The sequence below is a fragment of the Balaenoptera musculus genome, chromosome 1, assembly GCF_009873245.2.
Source record: "Balaenoptera musculus isolate JJ_BM4_2016_0621 chromosome 1, mBalMus1.pri.v3, whole genome shotgun sequence".
In the NCBI taxonomy this organism is placed as follows: Eukaryota; Metazoa; Chordata; class Mammalia; order Artiodactyla; family Balaenopteridae; genus Balaenoptera; species Balaenoptera musculus.
In genome coordinates, this window is record NC_045785.1 from 24,349,824 (window position 1) to 24,375,478 (window position 25,655).

General features: G+C 56.1%; 1 protein-coding gene across 1 annotated transcript in view; it reads right to left on the bottom strand.

Moving 5' to 3' along the window:
* Positions 1–1,095: 1,095 nt before the first annotated feature.
* The window catches only part of SDC3 (syndecan 3), a 37,672-nt gene continuing 13,112 nt past the window's right edge, over positions 1,096–25,655 (bottom strand). Inside the window, exons 2-5 of the mRNA XM_036874614.1 lie at positions 10,597–10,714; positions 8,356–8,969; positions 6,091–6,382; positions 1,096–5,126 (exon numbers count right to left, since the gene is read on the bottom strand). Of these exons, the coding sequence (XP_036730509.1) occupies positions 4,960–5,126; positions 6,091–6,382; positions 8,356–8,969; positions 10,597–10,714 (1,191 nt within the window). The 3' untranslated portion in view covers positions 1,096–4,959. The remainder of the gene's footprint in view (positions 5,127–6,090; positions 6,383–8,355; positions 8,970–10,596; positions 10,715–25,655) is intronic.

Sequence of the window (25,655 nt, forward strand, 5' to 3'; positions counted from 1 at the left end):
CTGGGGGCACTCAAGAAACTTTAGTGAAGGGAGGGCAGGATGGGTAGGATCTTGTATCACATCCAGGGGCCTCAGCCTCCAACCCACCCCAGAACCATCAGGACCCTGTGTGAGTATCACATTTTAAGATGAATAAATCTCTAGAGGACATGGAGAGGTTTTCTTTGGAGGAGGAAGGGTTTTGACCATGACACTCATGCCTGTAGCTATCCCATGGCAAGGGGGCAGAGCCCTGCGTGCCTCCAGAGGAGAATAAAGACCAGAGAAAGGAAACACAAGAGAGGCAGATTTTGGCTAAAAATAAAGGACTTCTCAACAGGCAGAGTGACCTGGTCCCCAGGATGCACCAAGCCCCTGTCATAAGAGGTGTGCTGGCAGGGGCAGGGAAGTCCCCCAAGAGGCACTGAAGAAGGGATTTCTACCCCAAGGGGCCCAGGGCTGGCTCTAAGGCCCTCCCAGCTCCATGACCCTGTGATCCCAGGAGATCATCTGGGCTTCCAGGCCACGGAACTCCTGTCCCGGGTTCGGTTCTGTCCCAACGCCATCATCCAAGACCCTGTGAGCTGAGGTTGACCGTGCTGAGTGTTCCTCCGCACATAGTCCTTGGGGATGTTGTTAATGCTTACCCCATTTCTCAGGTAAGAACACTGAGCCTCATGCCAAGTAGCTCCTCCAGAGTCAGAGCTAGGAAACGTCACCTGGGCTTGAAACCAGGCCCTTCAGACCCCAAAGACATCTCACCTTGGCCAGTCCAGTTCCAATATCCTGCGGTCCCAAGATTCTCTCCTGTGGCTGGAAACCACAGTTCTTCTTCCCCTGGGGCTGGACCACAGGGCCCCCGGTGCCACCACAGCCTGGCACCGCCCAACCGCAGCGCCCACTCAGCCTCGCCGCAGTCAGCTCCATGGCCTCCCAAACACTCTCAACCTAGAGCAGCTTTTACCGTAATGGTTCCCACGAGGGGCTGTCGGTCAATTTCCTTTGCTTGCTTCTCAATTTCATTTAAAGGGGGATGTGGCTGAGGCCCAAATGGGACCGCGGGCTGCCCCTCCCCAAATGACCTCCATGCTTATCTCACGCTCTGACCACAGTGCATCATTTCGGTTTAATTTTATTTCCTCTTATAAATGGGCACAGCACAGGAAGTGTTAAAAAAACAAACAAACAAAAAAAAAAACCACAGTTCCTTCACAAGGCTGGGACAGGTGAGCACCCACAGTGGGGCAGGTGCCTTGGTTTCTTTCTCCAGTCTTTTTCCACCGCTTTTTCGTATTTAAAGTTTTGGCCATGAACTCAGGACAGGTATGGTTAATAAACAGGTTATGAGGGAGAGGAGGGGCAGGGAAGGCCTGGGGGAGGGAAGGACAAACTCCCCGCACCCCAGGCCCGGTTCTTGGAGGGATCTGTATAGGAGAGAGGACGCACAGGAGGGACACTGTCTTCAGGGGGCTCTCTGGAGCCACACTGCTGCCTACGAAAAATATTTACATGCATTCGCCACGCTGGGGCTGGTGCGCTGAGTTGCCTGGTGGGCACCCGGGGGATGCTGGGGCCATCAGCCCTTAGATGGCAACTCTGGGGCCCAGCCTCGGCATCTCTGTAAATCTGTACACAGTCTGTGGGCTTCTATTTACAGGCAGGAGGCCTGGGGAAGCAAGTCCAGGGTGGTGGCTGTCAGGAGAAGAAATTCAGGAGCGCCAAGTAGGCAGTGCCCACTCCTGTTACCATGAGGCAGAGGTGTGTCTGCTCCCTGTGCCCAGGACCCCATCTGTCCAGGAAGCCTGGACAGATGGCTTTGCCAACCCCAGGAGGGGCTGACCTGCCCGGCCCGGCCCCGGTGACCACCCATCTGCTTCCGAACAAGGGGACCAACCCTTCAGGGGAGGCATCCCCTCTGGCCCCCTGGGGAGACAGAGCTTGGGCTCTAGGAGTCACAGCTGAGGGGTGGCCCCAGCCCGCCTTGCACTCTCTGGCAGCTGAGGCCCCAGAGGCTGTCAAGCACACAAGCTCCCTCTTCCTCTGGAATTGGCCATGTTTCCCGGCAATGCCAGGGCCCTGCAGGACGCCCTCCCCAGGAGCACCGGGGTGGCTGGGGACATATTTGGGCAGAGCCTGCACACATCACACCATGTATCCAGGCAGGGTGAGAGCTCCAGCTCGTCCTTTGTACCGCCCCCTCTGGGATTGCTGCGCTGGACTTGGGCTGGCTGGGATGGATTTGGGCTGATCGGATGGTGTGAAACTTCATGAAGGTAAAGCCTGGACATTTTTCTTGGTTCCAGGGCTCCATGAACGAGGCCCTCGGCCTCTTCTCGCAAATGCTAAGGACACAGAGAAAAGGCCGGTGCCAGGAGGCCCCAAGTTAGAAGCCAGCCCACAGAGCATGAGGAGTTAGGCCTGCTGGGGCCAGGCTGGACCCATGCAGCCCCTCTGAGCCCACTCCAGCCAGCCTACGCCCTGCTCAGCCATCCTGTGCTCGACCCTGCACCCACCACGGGCTCCAGCCCCATGCCGAGGCTGTGCCCACTGCTGGGTCTCTTACCCCAGTCCCAGCATCCCAGAGCTCCCCTGGGTGGTCCAGATCCTCTCTCCTTCTTGCTCCCTGGCTTCTCAGCCTTGGCCTGCCCAGGCCTTCTCACCAGAGCTGCTGCCCCAAGACAGCAGCCTGCCAGGAAGCAGGGTAGAGGGAGGCTGGGACTTTGGTCTCTCCTATCCCCCAGCCCTTACACTCCAGGGATGACTGAGGCCAGGTCACCTCCAACAGACTGTGGGCCCAGGAGGCCTCCCCCTACTCCTGCCCCTCAAAGAGTGGGACCAGCTAGGTTCCTCACCAGCCTCCAGGCCCTTCCAAGGGGGCCTGCAGGTCTGAAAGATGGAGCCCCAGCCTGGGAGTAGGACAGTGGAAACGACAGGCTGCAAAGCTCCCTGGACCTCACCCTCACCGCCTCAGGCACCCCCAGCCCTCACCCTGCACGAGTCTATTGCCAGCAAGTCTTGAAAAGGGAACAGAAATAAAACCCGGGCTCCTGACTTTAATCTGGGTTGTCGGCAAGGGGTGGGGGTGTGAGGCCCAGACCATGACAACTCAGACCACATCCCTTGGCACCAAGAGGCCCCACCTAGCACACCCCCCATAGGAGATTTGTGACCCCACATTTAAAGTATCTACATAAGAGGCTCCATCTGCAAGGGTAACAGAGACGGGGGAGGCAGGCTGGGGCCTGTGACACCCCGACTCCAGCCTGCCTGCAGCCCTCGGCCTGGGGCAGCGCGTCTGGATGGGCTGCTTCCAGCTGCAGCCAGGACAACCGCCAGGTCGTCTGGCCAAATGAATGGGCAGGTGTCCACGGGAGGCCCCCAGGGGCCCAGGGGTGGGGCTGAGGTGGACCCGGCAAGGCCAAAGGGAGAGGGTGCAGAGGGCCCAGGTGCAGGGCCCACCCTCGCAGGCACTTTGGAGGCTTGTGTCCTGGGAGGCAGAGTCGTACCCCAGCTCAGAGCAGGGGGGGGATGTAGGGAGCCCAGGAGCCCCACCACATGCTCCCTCCCCACCTGGGGCCTTCGGTCCCGGGGGACCCAAGCCCCCTCCCCAGCCCAAGGCTGAATTCCGGGAACCAGCCTGCCTTCCTCAGCAAGTGGGGGACTTGCCCCCAAGCAAGCCCTTTGCAGGCTACAGAGAGGAGGGAAACAGGCAGGGTGAAGCCAGGCTCAGCAGGTGTGCAACGTCCTGAGGGGGCTTGTGGCAATGGCCCCCACACCGCACTTCATTCCAGGAAAGGCAAGTGTCCAAGTGTGAGAGCGGGGCTGTGTGGGTGAGACTGTGCAGCCACGTGGGATTGCATCGGACTTGCCGGGGTCGGTGGCAATGTGGTTGGTGAGGGTGTCGTGAGGGCTGAGTGTGACAGGGCACCTCAGGGGACCCAATATGGGCTGATTGTTCTGGCCTAATGGCACCCTCCCCAGTGAGCCTGAAAGCTGGAGGCAACGTGTGTGGTGTCAGGTGTATGGGTGGGTGGGGGGTGGGAGGAGTGTGGCAGAGAGGGAGGCAGGCCACACCGTCACCACTGGGTAACGATGATTAGTGACTTGCATTGTCATAAGCATTTGGGGGCACGTAAGAAATGAATAAACCTCTTTGGAAGAACGTGTGTGTCTGTGACATGTCTGGATTGGCTGGGTGGTCAAGATTGCATATAATTTTGTCACTGCGTGCTTTTGTCTGTGTGTGACAATACGTGTGACCATGTGGGAGATAGTGTCTGTGCAGAGTCCACTCGGAAGGAGGTCCAAGCAGCCCAGCCCCTCCTCACCGGTGGCTGCCAGTGCACTCTCGGGAAGTCAATTCTTCAGGGGCAGACCGGGAAGGAGGTGAAACCTGTGGGTGCATGTGCATTGGGCAAGGGTGAGGGAAAACGACCCCACAACCCCAGAGAGGCCGGGACAATACAGGTTGGTGGTGAGGGGTACTGTCTCACCCAGGAAGGGAGGGGGCCTGGGACAGAAGCAAGAGGTTGCAGTGTCTCAATGATTTCAAGGGCTGAGTTTGCCAAATGCTTGTCCTGGAAACCAGCCTGAGTGCCTCTCTGCCCCCAAAAGGAAACCTCAGTCAGCCCCGTGGGGCCAGGTTGGGGCTTAAACCCCACCCCTTCTTCCACCAGCCTATCAGGAGTTTCCTTCCTCCTGTCCACCTGACATGAGGTCCTAAAGCCCCAGGCTGGTGGGGGCGGACAAGTGATGAGCTCATAAGGGCACAGTCTGGAGCAGATGGCAATGCCCCCTGTCCCTTGGGGAAGAGCTGTGTGAAGCTGGCAGTCTGGGCAGACCTTGGGAGGGTGGCAGAGATGAACTGGGGCCAGGCTGCCTCCCAGGCCTAGTCCCAGTCCCAGGGTGGGACTGGTGGCTCCGGACCAGGGAGTGGGCGCAGGGGTGGCGCTGAGGCTACAGGGAGGCACTCTGGCTCCGCTAGGCGTAGAACTCCTCTTGCTTGTCGGGCTTCTGGTATGTGACGCTCGCCTGTTTGGGTTCCTCCAGCGTGTAGCTGCCCTCGTCCTTCTTCTTCATGCGGTAGATGAGCAGTGTGACCAGGAAGGCGGCAAAGAGGGCGCCCACCACCCCGCCCACAATCACAGCTGTGGAGGAAGAGGGCAGAGGTCAAGAGCCAGAGGCAGGGTGGGACGAGCTTAGAGCATGAGGAGAGGGCAGAGGGCCCTGGGGGATGGGGGCAAGAGTTGGGAGAGGGCTGGGAATCTTGAACCTGAGACCAGAGTTGGAGTGAAGTTTGGAGTCAATGCTAAAACACCAGCACTGGCTGCCATTTACAGCCCTCACTGCAGCCTGGCACTGTTCTAATCACCTGTTCTCATCACATGAATGCATGGAATCTTCACACAGTGCTATGAGGGAGGTGCTGTGCTACGGTCCTCATCAAATGTAAGATGCCATCAATCAGAAGATGCTCCAGTATTTTATATACCCTTAGGATGGAAAAATCTCTGCCATCTAAACTAGGACACATCCCAACTGCAGAAGGGTTAACACATGAACAGATGTGCACTTAGAATTGATTAAGTGCAAAATGATTATCCCCATTCCACAGATGAGGAAAAGGGAGCCTGGAATGGTGAAGCACCTGCCCGAGGCCACACCGCTCCTAAGTGGGGAGCAGGGTTTGGACCATGAATCCAGAGACTCTTCAGGAGACAAGGCCAAGGGCAGGTCCTCAGGGCTGGCATCAAGGGTGGGAGCAGGTCAAACCAAGGATGGGGCCAGGGATTAGGATCCAGAGGTTGCGGTCCAGGAGGGGTGAATCAGCATGGTCCAGGGAAGCAGGGGTCAAGGGCAGAGTCTGAGGAGGGGTCGGAGGGTGTTGAGGAAAGTGCTGGAGGTAGGATGGAGGTCAGACCCTGGGATAAGGAAGGTCAGAAGAGGAACCAGAGGGTACGTCCTGGGGTCCCCGAGTCCCCAGCTTTCCCCTTCCTAGGAAACTAGGCTCCTAGGAAACCCACACCCTACCCTCCCTCCTGGGTTCATAGAGGGCAAACTGAAGCCCCACCAGCTGCCCCCTCTGGGCTCCTCCCAGGTCCCAAGTCTCACCTACGAGCACTTCCTTCCGCTCCAGGATGCTCTTCTGGGGCAGCTGAGCCGCCGAGCTGCCCGAGTCGATGGCATTGTCCAGGAGGCTGGGGCCTGGGCGGGCACCCTTGGGCAGCGTCCCAGGTGGAGGTGACGGCTTGGCCGCGGCCCCGCCCACAGCCACCACCTCATTGGCTGTGTCTGCCTGTGTGGTCTCTTCCTCCGGCAGCTCAAAGTCCCCACTGGGTCCCCCGCTCACTGGCACCTCTGGCTCATCCCGGATCGTGGTCAGGAAGAACTCTGGAGTTGGGGTCTGTAGGGAGGGTAGCATGACTCAGGAGCCAGGCCCCAGCACCCCCTGCCACAGTGCAGCCATACACACATGCACACAAGCCCACTGCCACCACGCCACTTCCCTGGTGGGGCTGACACTCAGTAAGCGTGCACCATGTGCCAGGCCCTGTGCTAAGCACATCATGGGCATTTTATCCTCACAATATCCTCATAAAGGAGGTATTATTACCCCCTAATTTATAGAGCAGGAAATAGGCCCAGAGAGGTTAAATGACTTGCCCAAGGACACACAGCTAGTAAGTGGTAGAAGCAGAACTAAAATCCACATCTATCCAACTCCAGAATCTGTGTTCCTAACCACTATACTACACTGCCTCTATTCTCATCCTGGACACATCCCGGTCCCCATCCCATCTCCATTACTTCCTTCTCCAGCTGCCTTTCTAACAATCCTTAGGGGGTTCCTATCAGGGACTGCTGCTTGGGGACAGCTGGGTGCAGCTCTTAAATACGTGGGCCTGATCCTGGATCCACGTGCCTAGGGCAGGTGTGAGTCCCTTAGCCTGAAGGTCAGTCCAAGAGCACCACAAATCTCAATGGCTCCCACCACATGGAGGCAGGACCAGAGGTGGGATCATGGCAGGGATGTAGCTGCTTCACAAGTGGGCATGGAGAGCGTGGGTCTGGTGTCCAGGCCGAGGAAAGGCCGTGAGCAGAGGCTGCACCAGCAACCTGGTCTCAGTGCCCCAGCACTGTCTCCCCTGCCTGCCTGGCCAAGCATCTGTGAAACACCAGGTTGTCCCGAGTGCTCAGAGGAGCCAAGAGCAGGGCCTGCGTCCTGCTGGGGCCGGCTGGGGAGTCGGAGGGCCTGATGATGACCTGAAGGCAGCCCCATAGCCTGAGGGCCCTCCTCTGTGAGGCAGATGCAAAGGGCTTTAATACCCCAATCAATGTCCCTACATGCCCTCCTTGCCCAGCACACCCAGCAGGGACCAGGCTACTTCTGCCACTTCCTTGATCCTACCCATCCCGGCATTCCTTACATCTTCATCCTCTTCCCTTCAACCTCCCCATCCATAATACCCCGAACACACACACACACACACACACACACACACACACACACACACACACACACACACACACACACACACCCCGAGGAGCTCTGGAGCTGACTGCCAGGTTCAAATCCTGACTCTGCCATTGCTGCCTGTGAAGCCTTGGAAAGGGGCCTCACCTTTAAGGGAGGATGACGGCAGTGCCACCCCGCGGGGTGAGGGTGAGGGTGAGAGGAGATGGCACAGGTAACGTGTGCAGCACTGAGCCTGCCACCCAGGCAGCACTCCACGAACGTAAGCTGCAGTATTTCTCTCACACAGCCCCACTCTTAATCCTCCTCAGATGGAATAGTAACAATAACAACGATGATGATGACGATGAAAACAAGAGTGAAACTTTTAGCTTACTTAGTATTGCCAGGCACTGTTCTAAGCGCTTTGGATATGTCGGGAAACTTAATTCTCACAACCCTGTGATTTGCATTCTATTATTTTCTCCTTTTCACAGATAAGGAAACAAACGTATAAAAAGGATCAGTGACTTCCTGAAGGCACATGGCAGTGGAAGAATTCCAATCCAGGCTGCAAGGCTCCTGAGTCTGTGCTTTTAATCAAAACACACAGGCCCCTGGTCCCTCCCCACATCAACACTCCCATTCACCCAGCTCCTTCCCCATTGATGTCTTGTCCTAACATCTAAAGACCCAGGCCTGGTCCCTCTTCCATCCCTATCCACCTCAATCTCTGTCCTCGTCCTGTAACTCACCCCCAGCCTTGGTCCTCCGGCCTCATGCCTATCTCACCCTCCCCATCCCTGTCTGGCTCATCTCCAGAACCTCCTAGATCTCACCCCTGCCCAGCTCCATCCTCCCTCCCCCAGGCCCTGACCCACCCTCCTCTGCTCTGATTCCCTGTCCTTTCCCCACCCACTCACCTGAGCCACCTCCGTGGGTCCAGGGGCAGTGGTCCCCAGGGGCAGGGTGCTCTTCTCAGGGATGTCAGGCTCCTGGGTGGTAGCTGGCCTGGGAAGGGCCCTTGGTCTGGAGGTAGCTGTGTTGACCAGCCTGGGTGTTGGGGCCTCTGTGTCCAAGACAGCCACTGTGGTGGGAGGTGAGGGTACCGCTGGGGTGGTGGCCCGGGCTGTGGCTGCCGTGGTCAGTGGAAGAGGCAGAAGCCTCCGTATGCCGGTGGTCCTTATGATGGAGGTGGTGGCCGTGGAAGGGGGTGCTGCAGGGATGCTGGGGGCAGCAGTGGCCACTGTGGCGGGCACTGTGGCCACAGCTGGGGTCCCTGTGGCTGTGGCAGCAGTGGTTGCCGTAGGAGTGGAGATGGTGGTGGCTCTCTGGCTGGGCTCTTCTGGGACCTCTGTCACCAGTGGGGGGCTGGTGGCTGGCTCTGGGGTGGGGCGCTCAGAGGGGAGCTCTTCAAACGGGGTGTCCACAGGCTGGATGTCCACGGTGGGCAGCACCACGGGTGTGGTGGATACTGCCAGGGCCACATCTGGGCTGAACCGCATGGCTGTCTCGATGCCCGACTCCTGCTCGAAGTCTGGGGGGTGAGGAGGAGAGGAGAGAGCTAGGGAGCTGGGTGATTTGAGGGGCATGAGGATCCCAGGTAAGCAATAGCCATCAAGATGGGGGGCTCCCAACCCTCACACTTTGCATAATTTTCCCAGGACAAGATGAGGGAAAGGAGGAAGGCACAATGTAGCCAACGGTTGCCAGTTGGCTGATAGCTAGTGAATGTTCCCCAACTCTTCTCTGCCTAGCCAAAAATTCTAAGGGACCACCTCTTCCAGGAAGTCTTCCCTGACTATTCCAGCCCACCCAGCCTGGAGCTTCCAGCAGGTTGAATCCAGGCAGTGGCAACACAGGCCCTACTGGCTGCAAATCTTGCTGGAGGTTGCAGGGAGGAGGGGAGGAGGGGAGTGGCATTCTGGGAAGAGTCAGACACGGGTACAACCTACATGAACACACATGGTGGGTAAACTAAGGCTCCCCCAGAGGCACAGGCAGAGAGCAGGAGGGAGAACAAGCCTCTCCCACAGAGGATGCTTGAGCACTCCGGACTCCAAGCCAGGACAAGTGAAGGGAGGGCCTCGGGAGAAAATGAGGAGAGAGAGAGAGAGAGAGAGAGAGAGAAGCCACAGCAGCTCCCAAGGGCCTAAACTAGGCAGAGGAAGGGTGGGGAGGAGCCAGGGAGGTTTGGACATAGAGATGTGACCCATCGGGATGGATTTCATGAAGATTTCATAACTCACAAGAGGCTTACAGGAGTGGGCTAAAGTGGGAAGACTAGAGGCAAGGAGCTGTAGGTGGCCAGTTCCAAAGCGCACAGACCCCCTACCATCCGTTAGGCTCGTCCTGCCCCCTCAGGGGGCCCGATCTCAACACACACCCCTTTTTACTATCATTTTTAGAGCTCCTTCTCTGTGCCAGACCCTGATGTCTTAAACTGAAGCCTTCCAGAGGCTCTGAGAAGAAGGCATATTTATCACCATTCACAGATAAGAATAGACTGAGAGAGGGAAAACGGCTAAAGGTGGCACAGCTATTTAGTAGCGAAACTGGGATTCGAACTCAGTGTGCCTCCCTGATCTCATGCTACTCTATTGGCCTTTCTGGACAGGGCCCCGGAACTGGGTTGTCCCAGGCACCACTGGAGGCACCTGCCGTCTTCCATCACTGCCCTAACCCTGCCCTTGGCCACTGCTGATTGGACAGAAGGGGGCCACCTGACCTAAGCTGAGCCAATCAGATGGTCTCTGCTGGGGATCGGCCACTGCAACTGAAAAGGGGCTACTGAGTTCCTCCAAGTGGTCACAACAGTACTGAAAACTGGGTTGCTGAGGGGCGTCTGTGTTCCCTGACAGAGGCCGGAGGTCTGCAGGGCACCCAAGCAGTGCACAGAGAGACGCAGAGACAGAAGCAGTGGGGAGCTGGGAGTGCTAGGCTCTGAGGCCTCAAGGCCCTGGTTCCACCCCAGGAAGAGTGGCCTGCCCTTCCTGTGCTTGAGGTCCATGAGCTCCCCCTGCCTGATCTCCCCCTCCCCTCCCCCGCCGTTTAACTGAGTCTGCGAGGGTTCCTCTTCCTTGCCATCACAGCCTCGGATGGGGTACTGGAGGCAGACTGGCATTGCTGACACAACACGCAGGCAAAGGGAAGGGGGTACTTACAGCCCGAGCCCGACCCAGAGTAGAGGTCATCCAGCTCATCATCGGGGAAGGAGTCATCGTCCCCAGAGCCCTCGAGGTCCACGGGCCTCTCGAAGTTCTCACTGCGCCAGCGCTGAGCCTGGGGAGGGCAGAGTCGGGCACAGGGCTCAGCACCTGAGGCCATCAGCCTGGACATGCCCAGAGGAACCACAGACACTCTCATGGGCCAAGTGACAATGGAGGGACAGCATCAGATGTGGCCTCCACAGGGGTAAACAGAGAGCCGAGGTAAGCCGGATTACCACTTCCTGCCTTGTTGGGTTGCTGTGAGCATGCAGCATGCTAATATGTGCTGAGTGCACCTCAAAGCAGCAGGTTCTCAGCCCAGTCAGCGTTACCCTCGGTGTGGCCAGCACCATCTGCCCCCTTCCACCGCGGAGAGGAGGGAGGCCCCATTGCCCCAGGTCACCAGAGAGCACGTGATATGACAAGATTCGGACTCTGCTAGGGACCCAGAGTCTCACACCTCAAAATTCCAAAGGTAGGGCAATTAGGCCCATTAGATAGACATGGGTGTTGAGGAGGTTTGGGGCTCAGGGAGGGAAGTACCTTGGATAAGTGGGGGAGGGAGAGAAGGGAGTGGGCTGCAGCCCTGGCCCTGGGTCCTCCCCAAAACAAAGTCAGCCCCCCTGTCTACACTCCCCCCAAAGTATCTCAATGCCGAGAGTCAGCTCAGAGCACGGATGCCACTTTCACTTCTGCCAAGGGTCTCCTGAGAGTTTGCAGGGGTGAGAGGGGCTTCTCCCAGGGTCCTGCTCTCCAGACCCAAAACTCCCCCAAAAATCAGAACCTGGGAAGGCCAGGTGCTGTGGCTCCTGGGCATGGACCATCCCTCCCCACTGCAACCCCGGGCTGAGAGCCAGCACTAAGGACATCCAAGACTGGAGCGAAAACCCCCAACCACACTTTTGACCCTGGATCCAGACTGAGCCCAGCCACAGTCCCTGCCCCCTGAGAGCTTACGGAGAAAGATGACCTGGTGCTCAGATCTAAAGGATTAGCACTTGGATCTTAAGCAACTGAAATAGAGAGAGAAAGGCATCTCAAGCAGAGATAACAGAATAAGCAAAAGTTCCGAGGTGGGGAAGTACAGCCTATGCCACCAGAGCTGGGACTGACAGCCTCATCCAGGGTCCCTCGGAACCCCTGCGATCACTGGATTCCTACCACCGGGCCCCTGTCTGTTCCTGGAACGTGCATGGTCTCTCCCGCCTCTTTCACTCATGCTGTTCCCTCCAAGAGAACACCCTTCCTTCCCATCCCCTTATCCTCCAACTTCCCACCAGCTAACTCCTGCTCCCCATCACTTCTTCTGAGAAGCCCTCCTACTTTGATCTTTCAGAGTATCCTGTGCTTCTGAATTCACAACTACCACCACTTGTGAGCTGTACTGGCTTGGGTATATACTTTTTCTGTGACTGTTCCCACCCCCACTAAACTACACCTCGATGGAGGCAGGACCGTGTCAGACACACAGTCGGTATCAGGAAGTATCTGTTAGGGAACAGGTTTGGAGTTAGAGGATGTAATTCCCAGGGCAGGGGTGGGGCAGGGACAGGCCGGAGTTGAGTTTGGGGAAGCCCCATCACAGGCTCTCAGTGCTTGGCTGGCGACTTTTATCTTGGAAACTGGTCATGTTTTATCCTGACTGCACATCAGAATATTGTGAAAACAGAACTCGGCGGTTCAGCAGGTCTGAGGCGGAGTCTGAATATCACTACTGTTTGACTGACGTGGGGAGCCGTAGAAGGTGTGTGAGCAGGAGAGGGGCTGGATCGGCACTGCGATCTGTGCTCAGACTCTCACACTCCCACCCCTGACGGGCCCCCTTCTGGAGCTGCCAATGGAGCTCGAGAGAGGATCCCAATCCTGGCTTCCGGCCCCGAGCCTCGACCACCTGCTCCAAAGCCCTACACAGGCCACGCAGGGCAGGAGGCCAGGGCAGGGAGCCAAGCGATTCCCCCCACCATACCCGTTACCGCACACACACACGCACACACACAGTCTCAAAATAATGAATTAATCAGTATTTACTTGCTACCAGTGAGTCATGGAGTGGAACAATTAGAGTAATTGCTCTGTGACTAATTGCTGGGTCTTCCTCCGTTTTAGACATTTCAGCAGCTACCATCCAACCTTCCCCAGCTCCCATCTCTGCTCCCACTTCCCAGAAGAACAGATCCCCAGGACCTGAGGTGAGGGGGCTAGAAGCTCCCACACTACCAGCCTCTACCACCTGGGCCAGCTAAGCTGGGGTCCCTTGGAGACTTTCTGCTCCATTCTTAGGCAAGTAGCCTGAAGCCAGAGACGTGCAGCAGGATGGGGACTGAGCAGGGATGGGGCTCTGACTGCCTCTCCTGGGCAGGTCCATCTTCACTGTCTCTCCAACCTTCCAGGCAGCCCAGGGAAGGCTGGAAGCCCTTTAGCTGGGAGGAGGGGTTCTAAGAAGTCTGTGGTCCCAGGAGAACCCCAAACTGGGGTAAATGTGGGGGCCAAAATAGGGTGTCCTCATGATTCCACAGTGACCAGCACCACACACCAGCCCCTAACACACTGCAAAGCCACACAAGCCTTTGAAATGACACACCCAGAGACATAGAAAGAACACATACAGACACACCCTGACACACACTCACCTAAAGGCAGAGAGAGGCACCGCGTGTTGGCATGCCTTTGAGTGCAAACAGGCACATGCATGGGGGCGGGCACTAGATGGGGGCACACACCGTGCAGCTCTGAGGCTCAGAGACAAGTATGGAACCTCCTGTGAACCCATCAGCCTCCACTCAGGTAGCTCTCACCTAGATACTATTCATCCCTAGCTCAGTAGCCATCGGCATGACAACTGTTACCATGACAACCATCTCCTCCATGCTAAGGACCAGGAGCTCCAGATCCCCACAGAGATGGGGGGGGGGGCAGGAAAGGGAGAGATCATGGAAGAACAGAGAGAATGATGGGGGTAGGGGGAGACACTGGATGGAGACAGAAATGCAAGGACAGAGGGAAGCCAGGGGGTCAGAGGGGCAGTGTGGGGGGGACAGGGAGGAGGGAGTGGAGGGAGGACTGGGTGTGCGAGAGAAAGGGAAGGCAAGAGTGGGAGGCTGAGGGAGAGAATTCTCTCACATCTTAATTTAGCCTCACGCTCATCAGACAAAGCTGGGGAAAGGGCCACCTCAGTGATTTTCCAAACCTACATCCAAGAGAACATTCTTTCCAAACAATAAGCAGCCCCCAGATGGGGTAGAAGGGGTGATGGCCAACAACCCAGTCACCCCTGAGCTCACCCTGGGAAACTTAACACCGGGACACCTGAGACCTGGGGGGCGGGGGGTGGGGTGCATGATGCCATCTTGCCCAAACCCCCCCCAAGTCTACTAAGTGCCAGCTGTACCCCTCCCTGGGGGACCAGGGCTCACGGGGCCCTCCCAGGAACACTACAGGGGTGCTCGAAGCTGCAGCTACCAGGGCTACAGAGAGGAGAGAGGAGAGAGATGGGGGGTGGGGAACTGAGCCTGGGAGGCAGCAGGGAAAGCCTCAGAAGTCACAAATGCCAGAGGAGGATGGTGAAAACAGCCTTTGACCCCCAAACGACCTCTCTATTTGCATAATTACATGCATAATTAGCATAATTATCCATGCCATTCCCTTAAAGGAGAACTGAACTCAAATGCCGGCCTCCCCCTGACCCTCGACGGTGCCCCCTCCAGGTAAACCACACACCCTCCCATGCCTGATAAACACATCTGCACACCCAACCCAAGTGTGCGCACGCACATGCACACACACCAGCACAGACGCATACACAGTTATGATCCACATTTACTGACCCTAACCTGTGTACCCACCACAACTCACAGACAACAGCCTGGCACATACCACCGTGGGCTCACCCGTTCACCGCCTCTCTAGATGAACACACAGACACACAGCTGCACCCCTCTCCTCACCTAACACACCCCACACAACGTCCGTGGGTTGTGGCACACACCAACCCTCCCCACGTCCAAGCATGCCCCCTGAGTCACATATCACTGCCCACATTCTCCATGGCAGCGACACCCTCGGACTCTGACAAAAACCTCACGACCTGTAAACAATCTTTTCTCACCCTCACATCCCCACACAGCCCACACAGCCCGCTGCGGAGGCCCCTGAACCTTCTGCTTCCTGCCACCACCAGTCCCGGCCGCGACGCCCAGCCGGAGGCTCCCCCAGCAGTGGCTGAAGGTCTGAGCTCCCCCGGGGAGCTCCTGAGGGTCCTCAGGGGGTTCTAGAGGCCTCTGCCCACCACTACGGAGGCCCTGTCCCATGTCAGGCGCTAGAAGAACTCTACCTGCTCCACCGTCTTCAACCATCACAGCCTCCCAGGATTTTATTATCCCCACTTCACAGATGCAGGCACTGAGGCTGGGGTTTAGAGCTGAGACATGAGCACGGGTCCTTAGCCCCTGGAACCCTTGCTCCAAACACTCCAGGGTAGCTCCCAATCTGCTGCTCATCTGGGGTTCCTACACCTGTGACCCACAGCCCCTGGACAACCTCAGCTCAAAACTACCACCCCTCCACCCCCGCACACCATACACACGCCAGCAACCGGCAAACACCCCAAATGCTCCCAAATACCCACTCCTGCTCCCCACATGCTCCACCCATGCGTCCCTGAAAAAGCACCCACTGCACCATACATATGCCCCATCTCAGACACCCACCAACAGGCCCCTAACACCTGCATCCCACTCCCCTCCACACATGCACACCATGCACACACACCATGCACACTTTCCCTCTGGGGTATGTACAAGCACACCTACAATGCCGGGGTGAGACATGGCACCTTTCCCAATGGACTGGCACACCCCCTGCCATTTTTTCTCACTGCCCCCTTGCCACCATCCTACCTTGAGCTGACCCACAGCCTTAACCCAAAGAAGTACCTCAGGCTCTCTGACCTGATGGGACCAGCAGTGACCAGAGCTGCCTGCCACTCACCCGCCCCCACCCCTACCTGATCCTCTCCATAGTTTTAGAACTGCTGGGATGGGTGGGTAACTTCCACTGCCATCCCTCTCCAGTGGGGTTGGGGGTGCAGGGGACATGTTCAGGTAGAAAGGCAGGGCATCTCCCTCCTCCGGCTCCCTCCTCCGGCCCCCAGCCTCCTTCCAAGCCCTCCTTGGAGACCAGAAGTCTGGGGTCTTTCATGCCCAGCTCCCTCCACCTGCCCCCGCCCCCATCATGAGCCTTCCCACAGAAACAGGATAACACAGAAGTTAAAGCCAGAATGAATCGGCTCCTCCCCTCACTACCCGGCTCCTCCCCTCACTACCCATCGGACATCAGGCAAGCCACTGAGTCTCTTGGCACCTCAGTTTTCTCATCTGTAAAATGGGGGTGCTAATAACAGTATGTGACTCATAGGGGTGCCGTGAGGATCAAATAAGATCATGCAGGTAACGGGCTGAGCACACAACCCAACACTGCGAGCTGAATAAATAAATGTAGCTGTGATTATTGTTAGGCACATGTTAATATTTCCATTATGAATTCTGAAGATTTTATCTCATTTAAGCCTCACCAACCTCCTGAGGGGAGAAGAATCAGGATGATTACACCCATGCTGCAGATGAGGTTATTAATGCCCAGAGAGCCTAAGTGGCATTGCCAAGGCCACAAAGCGGGGGAGAATGCAGAGTGAGAAAAAAGGAGAGGTTGGATGTGGGGAGAGGAAGGGCGAGCTACAGAAACAGGCATGGACACACAAATTAGGTCAGCTGTAGGTGGGCCAGGAGCCCAGCACCCTGTGCAGTGCTAATCATGCTGCAAAAACTAAGAATAAAATCAAGTATAATTAATTCTGTCCGAGCTTCCTTCCCCACATTAGCCAGTCTCAGGCTCCACTCTCCTGGTGACTGGAGGCAATGTGAGCAGGGGTTGGGAGCCCAGCTTCAGGTTCAAGTCTTGGGTTCAAGTCCAGCTCTGCTTACTTGCTGGGTGACTCCGGGCGAGTTACTCAACCTCTCTGAGCCTCTGTTTGGTTAAATAATGATATACTCTTCACGGAGCTGTCGTGAGAAACAAGTAAGATGATGCACCAAAAGCACTCCTGCTGCCCAGCACACAGCCGGCACTCAATAACCATTCGGTGGTCTTACCGTGGTACATTTTTCTCACCTTCAGGCCTGAGTGATGACTGAGTTCAGCTCTCCCTTCTTACAGATGTGGAAATTGAGGCTCAGAGAGGGGATAAGAGGGGCAGGTGGTGGGGAATTAGCCTGCCAAGCAGCACTCAGAGAGGTAAAGTGATTTGTCCAGCGACACACAGTGACTTAATACTAGCTCCCAGAAGCAGGGTGGTCTCGGCAGAGCCCTCTGGATCCCCACAGGCTCCATCCCCACCAGACCCCGTCCCCAAAAGGCCCTCAGTCCTGTGAGAACTCAGTGCCCCTCACGCTCACCAGCTCCAACCCGGAGACCCAGAGCGTCACCACAGGAATGTGGGCCGGGGCCAGGCTCTGGGCAGCAGGACAGCCAAGGGGGCTACACAATGGAGAGCCTGGACCGGGAAGGGGGACGCCTCAGTCTCCACCCCCTACCCATCCACAGCTGCCCTGGCTGGGAACCTAGCCCCCGCCACATTCACTGGCTGCCGGAGGGGTGAGGGGCACGAAGGCTGCATCTGCCAGGAAGGGGCCGCGGAGCCCAAGTCCCAGAGAGCAGAGGGGTCTGGAGGAGGAGCAGGGGGAGGAAGGGCTGAGAAGGCCCACCTGACAGACCGCCCCACCCAAAACAATCAGCAAAGCCCAGACACACACACTGTCACCGACTCACCCTCCCACCACCCTTATTCCAAATACCCACCCCCAGACCGTCCACAAGGGCAACTGAGAGGGCAGGAAACACCCCTTTGGGTCCATCCCACCTCAGCCAACTGCTCTGCAAGAGACATCCTGACAGCAGAGCCCTCCCTACCCCACACCCGTATTCCATCAGCTCCAGCCCACCACCCCCATCACCTTCGCCACTACCTGCCGCTGTGCTCCCACTATCCTCTCCAGAACCCCCCTCCCCATGGCGGCACTGCTCTCATCAACACTGGACAAGAAAGCTAGCACCATCCTGGCTCAGGAGGCCGCAGCCTCCCAGACCCAGACGAGCCCCCTCCCCCTTTCTCTGCACTTCCGTTGCCCCACTTGGAAATGAACCCGTTGTCAGCTTGGTGCTCTAAGTGCCTTTCTGATTTGGACACTCTGGGTGTCCAAGAATTCAGCCCTCAGGTCAAAGAGAGCCAGGGCAGTGTTATTTATAAGAGAGAAAAAGGGGAAATAACCTACATTCCCAATATCAGACAACTAGTTAAATAACTTAGGGCACAACCACAACATGGAATATTATGCAGCTATCAAGAACTGTGTTTTCACAAATCTACACTGTCTAAGTCATTAAAAGGCATAAATGCATAACCAAAGGCTTTTTTTTTTTTTTAACTTGTTTCAAAGAATATGCAAGGACAGGGGAAAATGTACACTCTGGTTGTCAACAGGCAATGCAGCAGAGCTGCTGATAGGATCATCCAAACAGTTCTGTCTCTCAGTACCTGGGTGACCTTGGACAGGTACTTAACTCTCTCGGCCTGGTTTTCCTGGTAAACAAAGATAACAATAGCCACCTCGTGGGGTTCACTGTAGGAGACTTCGGGTGCCCACACATTAACGAACTGCTCCATAAATGTTGGCTATTAATACTATTATCATCATTAAGTTTAATAATAGGTTATAAAAAAAATACGTAGAACTTGATCCTATTTTAATGAACTCAATACCAAAGTGTATTTCTAAACACTGAATTCTAAGGCTAAAGGTTCCCAGAGGCTCTCTCTGGGTGGTGGGATTACAGGTAGTTTTTCCTTTTTTACTCGGGACCTGTTTGTATTTTCCAAACTTTCCACAATAAACTCAAGAGTACTTTTGTTATGAGAATTAGCACGCTCTTTCTGAGTCCCCATGCCCGCCGTGCCCTGGTCTCTGAAACTCCTTGGCCCCTTCCTTCTGCTGAGACCCCACTAGGGCTGGTCGTGAGTTATGAGCAAACAGAGGAACCAGCAGGAAGGAAATGAACACAAAAGCCTCCAAGGGAGCTGGCAGGAGCCTACGTAGCTGCACCTCACTGCAGACTGGCTGGCTCCCCCCGCATTCACCGGCTGGCCGCCACGGTTGGCTTACAGCGCCCAGACACCTCGCCCACGGGCCACCCACCAGCTTCTTCCATCAGCCTAGTTCCCGGCCCACCAGCCCCGCTGGCCCCAGCCAGGGTGCAGGCTGGCCACACTACAGCTGCTCACCCTTGTCACCTATACCTGGACAGAGGATGGCAGCGCAACCCTGGGAAAACCAGCCCTCTCCTCAACTCAGGGCTGGGGCATCCCCCCCCCCGCCCCCCACTGTCACTGCTCGGTCTATCCCAGCCACCTGCCCTCTAGCGTCACCCTCCCGGCCACCCTGACTCACACTGCTCATTTATTCCTGTCCCCAAGGCTGTGTCTGAGAGCAGGACCACCCACTGAGGCCCCCGACTGCCCAGCCCCCATGCTCCTCCCACACTGAATCCTTTATGGATTCCTTCCAGGCCTTGCACATGCTGTTCCTGCTTCCTGAACACCCTTCCACATCTCTGCCTGACCAGCACCTACTCCACCAGAAAGTCAGTACAAGCAATATCTATCTATTAAGCACCTACTGTGTACCAGGCACTATTCTAGACGCCCGGTGACCCACAGTCAACAAGACAGGGATGTGCTCAGGAAGCTCAAGCAGCTCAAACATTGCTTCCCCTGTGAGGCTGCCGCACGCCAACCACCCGCCTGTTCTGAAGCCCCTTCTTGGGGACTCTGCCTTCACTGTGTTGTCATTTACTGGGGAAGGAGGGGCCACCAACCATCTCCCGTCACTCCAGTGGGCCCCTTCTACCAGATTCTCATGGAATGCACTTGGCCACCCTGGGAAGCAGGTACTACTGTCCCCACCTATAGATGAGGAGACTGAGGAGGCTGTTAAGCCACCAGTGGGGACACAGCAGGATTTTTTTTTTGTAGAAGGCCTGGGGCCGTTATTCCCTGACCATGAACAACCGTTACAGCTCCCACAGAGGGAGCACTCACTATATGCACATGGCCCCATTTCTCTTCACAAACATCTTACTGGTGAGGGATTACTGTCCCCATTTCACAGATGGGCAAACCAAAGTTCAGAGAGGTGAAGCAACTGGCCCAAAGTCACACAGCAATGGAGCCAGATTTGAACCCCTGGATTAGCTGAACCCTAAGGACCATGCTCTGCATACTGTAGCACACACCCACTCCCAGTCCTCACCAGTCTCCCCCACCAGGAGTTTCCTCAAGGAGGGGGTGGTGGCAGCTTCAGAGTCTACACACCACCACCCTACCCTCCCCAACACCCTGCACAGAGACAGACAGAGAGATGGACTGTCTGGGAATGAGAAGAAATGGAAGACAAGCCCTGTTCCCATGACAGGTGGCCCGGTCCCGCTGAGCAGCCCCACCCACCACCCCATGACTCACCAGCAGGTGCCCCTGGGATTGAGTCTCCAGGCTCTGCAACCATCCCTGCCAACAGACTCGGCAAGGGCCCACGTTTCCCAGAACAACCCAGTGTGGGGTTAGATGTTCTGGTCCTGGCTTCCAGAGAGCCCTAGTCAAGTTCCTTCACCTCACTGGGCCTCAGTCTGCCCACCTATGAAATGGGAATGATGATTCCCAACACACCAAGACACCATCTGTGACATGCTGAGCAGTTATTAGGCAATTAGTAAGTACTGGGGCGTGACTTGGTGTCCCTACTCAAAGCTCACCTCCTCAGAGAGGCCCTCCCTGACCACCAAATCCATCCACGTGACCTCCCCACACACCCCATCACTGTCAACACCAGGCTTACTCCTCATAGCTCACCACTGCCTGAAATTAGCTTGTTTACTTACTTCCTTGTCTAATGCCTATCTCCCCCTCCAACAGCTCCTGGTGGCAGTGACTGGGACACAGTCGGCCTCCATCAATATTTGTTCAGTGAATACTGTGAATGGGATCACCCTTACAGACCCACATTACCTACTTTTCTAATCACTATGTGATCCTGGGCAGGACCCTGTCCTCTGGCCTCAGTCTCCCCATCCAAAGTTCTCTCTGGTCCCTCCAAAATCCAACCAGGGCTCCAACTGCCCTGGGAGGAGGGAAGAGAGGCTGAGACTGATCCCAGCAGTTTTTCATAAAACAACTATGCAAATTATGTACAAAAACATGCAAGACAATAGGTTCCCAGCAGAGCCTACAGTTCTGGCCACTTTACAACCAGGCCTGGGCTGGAAGGACAATAGCATTTACTGAGCACCTACTAAGTGCCAGGCCCCTTACTGATAGGACCAGGTGAAATGGGCCTCCTTACTCCACAGTCTCAGGCCAGGCAACTTGCTGGAGGTTACAGAGAGCTCAGCTGGTGAGTCAAGATGGAGTTAAGGGGAGCAAGGCATTACCAGGGGGGGACTGGTAATGGGGAAGGGTCTGGAAGAGCAGAGAGAGGCCCAATGCTGTGTGTCTGGTTCTCATCCCACAGGACAGGACCTAAGGAAAGGCAAGCTCAAAGGGCACAGGACACCTCTGCCAGATCTTAGGGGCCACCTGAAGCCAGGGGCAGAGGCCCCAGAGACCTCACCAGCCCTGGGGTTCTGCTGGGCCTCCAGGAAACCAGACAGACCCTGCTGAGTCAGCCCGAGGCAGGCCCAGTCCTTCTAGCTGTGCTGGGACACCACACAGCTCTCCGTCCTCCCCAGAGCCTCCTCAGGCACATGCTAGGCACACACCCTGAGAACACACAACACACACACACACACACACGAAATGTGCCCATCTGTGTGTGAGTGTGTATCCAGGCTCAGCCTCCTGAGGAGTCCGGCTGTGGTCTCCCTCACCCTCCCGTTTGCTAGGTTAGTTATAACCAGCACAAATTCACAAACAGTGGAGATACAACTCCCCACCCCAGGACTATTCTGCTGGCTTCTGAGCTGCTCCATTTCGAGGGATAGAACAAGCCGGGCTCAGTATGAGTCACGGGGGCCTCCAGGGCCACCACCACCATCACCTAGATGGGAAACCGAGGCATAGAGCAAGGAGTCGGAAAAAAACTGGAGGAGGGACTGGCGGAGGCCCCAGAGGCTTGCCTAGGGTCACATTCACCTCCAAGGCCACCTCCAGCCCCAGATAACACTCTCTGAGATACAGGGGCAGACGGATGCCCCAGCCCTCACCCTCATGTCCTGCATCCTGGGAGACAGGTGGGACCTCGCAGTAAGCAGGAGCTCTGATGCTAGATTGCCTGGGTCCAAATCCCAGTACTGGCCCTCAGCGGCTGTGTGACCCTGGGCAAGAAAGTCCACCTCTCTGAGCCTCATTTTCTTCTCCTGTAAAATGAACATAATAATAGTACCAACCTCAAAGGGTTGGGAGGATTAAATGAGATTATCCAAACAGGATCTCAGCCCAAAGCCTAGCTACCTCTTGGCTGGGCGACCTTGGGGCAAGGTGCCCGGCCTAAGCCTCAGTTCTCCCATCTGCAAACGGGACAACAGTACAGCCCAGAAGGTCATGAGAACTGAAGCAAAGGTTCTGACACAGAGTAGGTGGTCAAAACACACAGATTCCTTTCTCTTTTCCTCTGCTCTCACGGGGCCCCGTGATTCCCTGACCACCCTCAGCTTCTCCCCTTGATAATCTTTATCTCCTGTCACTAAGTGCATGGAGGTTTTTACAGCCATGGTGCCATTGAATCTTCTAAACAACTCCTTAAGGGATAAATTCTCTCCCCAATTTTGCAGTGAGCACTCTGCCTTGTCAAATACAGGTGTTCTATAAATACCTGAGGGATGAATGGATGCAAGAATGAATGTGATCAGAAAGTCAGAAAATAACAAGTAGTGGTGAGAATGTGGAGAAGTTGGAACCCTCATGCACCACTGCTAGGAATGGAAAATGGTTCAGCCACTCTGGATAACAGTCTGGCAGTTCCTCAAAAGGTTAAACATAGAGTTACCATATGGTCCAATAACTCTACTCCTAGGGTATATACATCCAAGGGAAGTGAAAACATATGTCCACATATTTAAAAAAAAAAGCAACATTATTCATAACAGCCAAAAAGTAGAAATAACCCAAATATCTATCAACTGATAGATGGATAAATAAAAGGTGGTATGTCCATACAATGGAATATTATTAAACAAAAATAGAAATGAGGTCTTGATACATGCTACCACATGGATGAACCTTGAAAATATTATGCTGAGTGAAAGAAGCCAGTCACAAAAGACCACATCCTATTTGATTCCACTAATATGAAATGTCCAAGATAGGCACACCCATAGAGACAGAAAGTAGATTAGTGACTCCTAGGGCTGAGTGATTGGGAAGAAAAGAGGAGTGACCCTTTTCTAACCTTAATAGGTATAGGATTTCTTTTGGGGGTGATAAAAATGAGTAATATTGGTGATGGTTGCACAGCTGTAAGAATACTAAAAACCATTTAATTACATGCTTTAGATGGGTGGATTGTGGGGTATTTGAGTTAAATCTCAATAAGGCTGTTGTTTAGAAAAAAAGAAAAGAATGAATGTGTGATTGAGGCTCAGAGAGGGTGAGGTACTTGCCCAAGGTAACACAGCAGAACCTGGACTCAAATGCTCGGATGGGAGAGGAGGTGACCTCCCTCTGAGTAACCCCTAACCAAGCCCCAGGTGAAGCCTCCCCAGCCCCCACCTCCGAAGGGCAAACACTGACTCTGCAGACCACAAGTGGGAGAGGCCAGTGCAGCAACTGCTTCCCCTGTGCTTGCCAAAAGCTACTTTGTCAGGTGGGACCAATGGAAGGAGCAGGCTTTGCCCAGCGGGACCCAAGAGAAGGGAGGCAACTCCAAACTCAGGCTGGCTGCCATCTGCATCGCTAGACCCCAGTGTCCCCAGCTCCAGCCACCAGTGGTTCCAGGATGTTCCCACTCAGACCCTCTGTCCATGTGGCTGGCCCCTGGCCGCCCTCAGCAAGAGACATGAGGATACGTCCTTGCCAGGGAAGGAGTCAGGAGGATGGCGAGGCCCTAGCGGTGAGCCGCATCTGAGTGTGAAGTCAAGTCCGCCTGCCCCTCCCCCCGTGGCTGTCTAGGGCAGCCGTGAGAACAGACACCTCATGGGCCCAGCCCCTCACCCTGCCCTGCCTCCACTTGGCTCCGGCACCAGCCTCCACCCAGCCCAGCTGGCAGCCGCTGAGCCCCAGGCTGGTTTCCACTCCCTACTCTCTGTCCCGAGGGCTGGGCTGAGGCACGAGCTGCCAGGCCTCTGACAAGTGTTTGGTATCCCCCAAACACTTGATAGAGGGTATCCCCCCTCTACCAGGCTGGATCCAGGTTTGAAGCCTGCACTGCCTTAGTTCCCTGCTCCACTCCACAACTTCAGCAAGCTTCGCCATCCCTGTCCCCCAATCTGGTCACGAAGAGGGGAAGCGGTCTCCTCGCAGCTCAGACTGCAGGGCAGGAGCCACAGCGAACCCCGAAGAGGGGGGGAGCCAAGAACACCACGAGGACCCCCCAGCCCTCAGTCCCAGCTACAGGTGGAGGGAACCAGAGAAAAGCCCGGCGGCCCATGTCCTCTCCCCGACATCCTCACCAGCCTCCTGCAGGTCCAGCGCCTCCTGTGTCCAGCCAGTCCGTCCTCAGCCCCCTGCCATAGGTTCCACCCTCCACACCGAGCTCAGACGGAGTCCAAACACCCCCAGGGCTTTAGGGACACAGTGCCCGTCCCCTATGTGCCCTGAAGTCCAGGGATGAGACACACCCTCCTCTCCTCATATGTCACTTGAACATGACTCCCTGACCAAAAACTCCTTCAGCTGACCCATCACCTGACCCTCTGCAGGCAGGGTCAGAGGCCCTGGTCCTGGGATCCTGCCATCAGAGCCCCAGTCACACCAGCTTGGCCTCCCTCCCCACAGGGGGGCTCCACCACAGCCAGCCCCACACCAGAGCAGGATGCCAGGGACATCCAGACGAATGAGCCCAAGTGGTCCAGCCCCAGAACCAGAGCACAGACAGTGCTTGTGGGAAAAGGGCCTGGACTGGAAAAGCCGGGCTCGAAGATGGACATGCGGCAAAGGGCTATTCCTGGGACCCAGCTGGTTTCCCAAACCCCAGGACAAGGACAGTGTGGTGGTTGCCACCTTTGCAGCGATAGAGGCCTCTCATGACCACTGCCCCCGCTACAAACACTACTGGTCACCAGCCCTGGACAACGTGCTGGACTCTGAGGTAAGTAAACCCAAATTCTCGAAACTACCCCGCGGTGCAGTGGTTACCATCCGGCTTACAGAGGACACGGGTGAGCTGCCCAAGGTCACCCAACTGACGAGCAGAGGTCAAAGTCAGAGCCCCAGCGGGGCTGCTGCCCAAACATCATTATCCCAGCCACCCCTTACAGGCTCACACACATGCATCCAAGCAGGGGAGGCCGGGTTGGGAGGACTCAGCCCGCGCAACCTCGGCGCACCTCTACAGCGCCCTGGGTAGCGGGCATGGCCTTGCCTCCCACAGCGTGCTGGGGACAGTCTCACCTCTGAGCCAAGGCCCACGCTGACCCGCCACGCCGCATGACCTGACAGCATTTCTCAACAGGAGCACTGCAGACCCCTGGGCGGGACAGTTCTCCAGGCCCTGCAGCATTTAGCAGCCGTGACCCCCACCCCGGGAAATGCCAGCAGCACCCCCATTACGGTGACAACGAAAAGTATCCCTGTGCATTTCCAAAAGCCCCAGGCGCTGATACCTTCAATGCCCAGCTCAGGCCCCACTTCCTCCTGGAAGCTTCCCCATCCCACCCTTGTCTCAGTGGCCACCCCCCTCCCTGCTCAGGACCCCAAATTCAGCATCTCCTGGCTGGGCCTCATTTTCCCACTTAGTCCAGAAACACTCCGACCATTA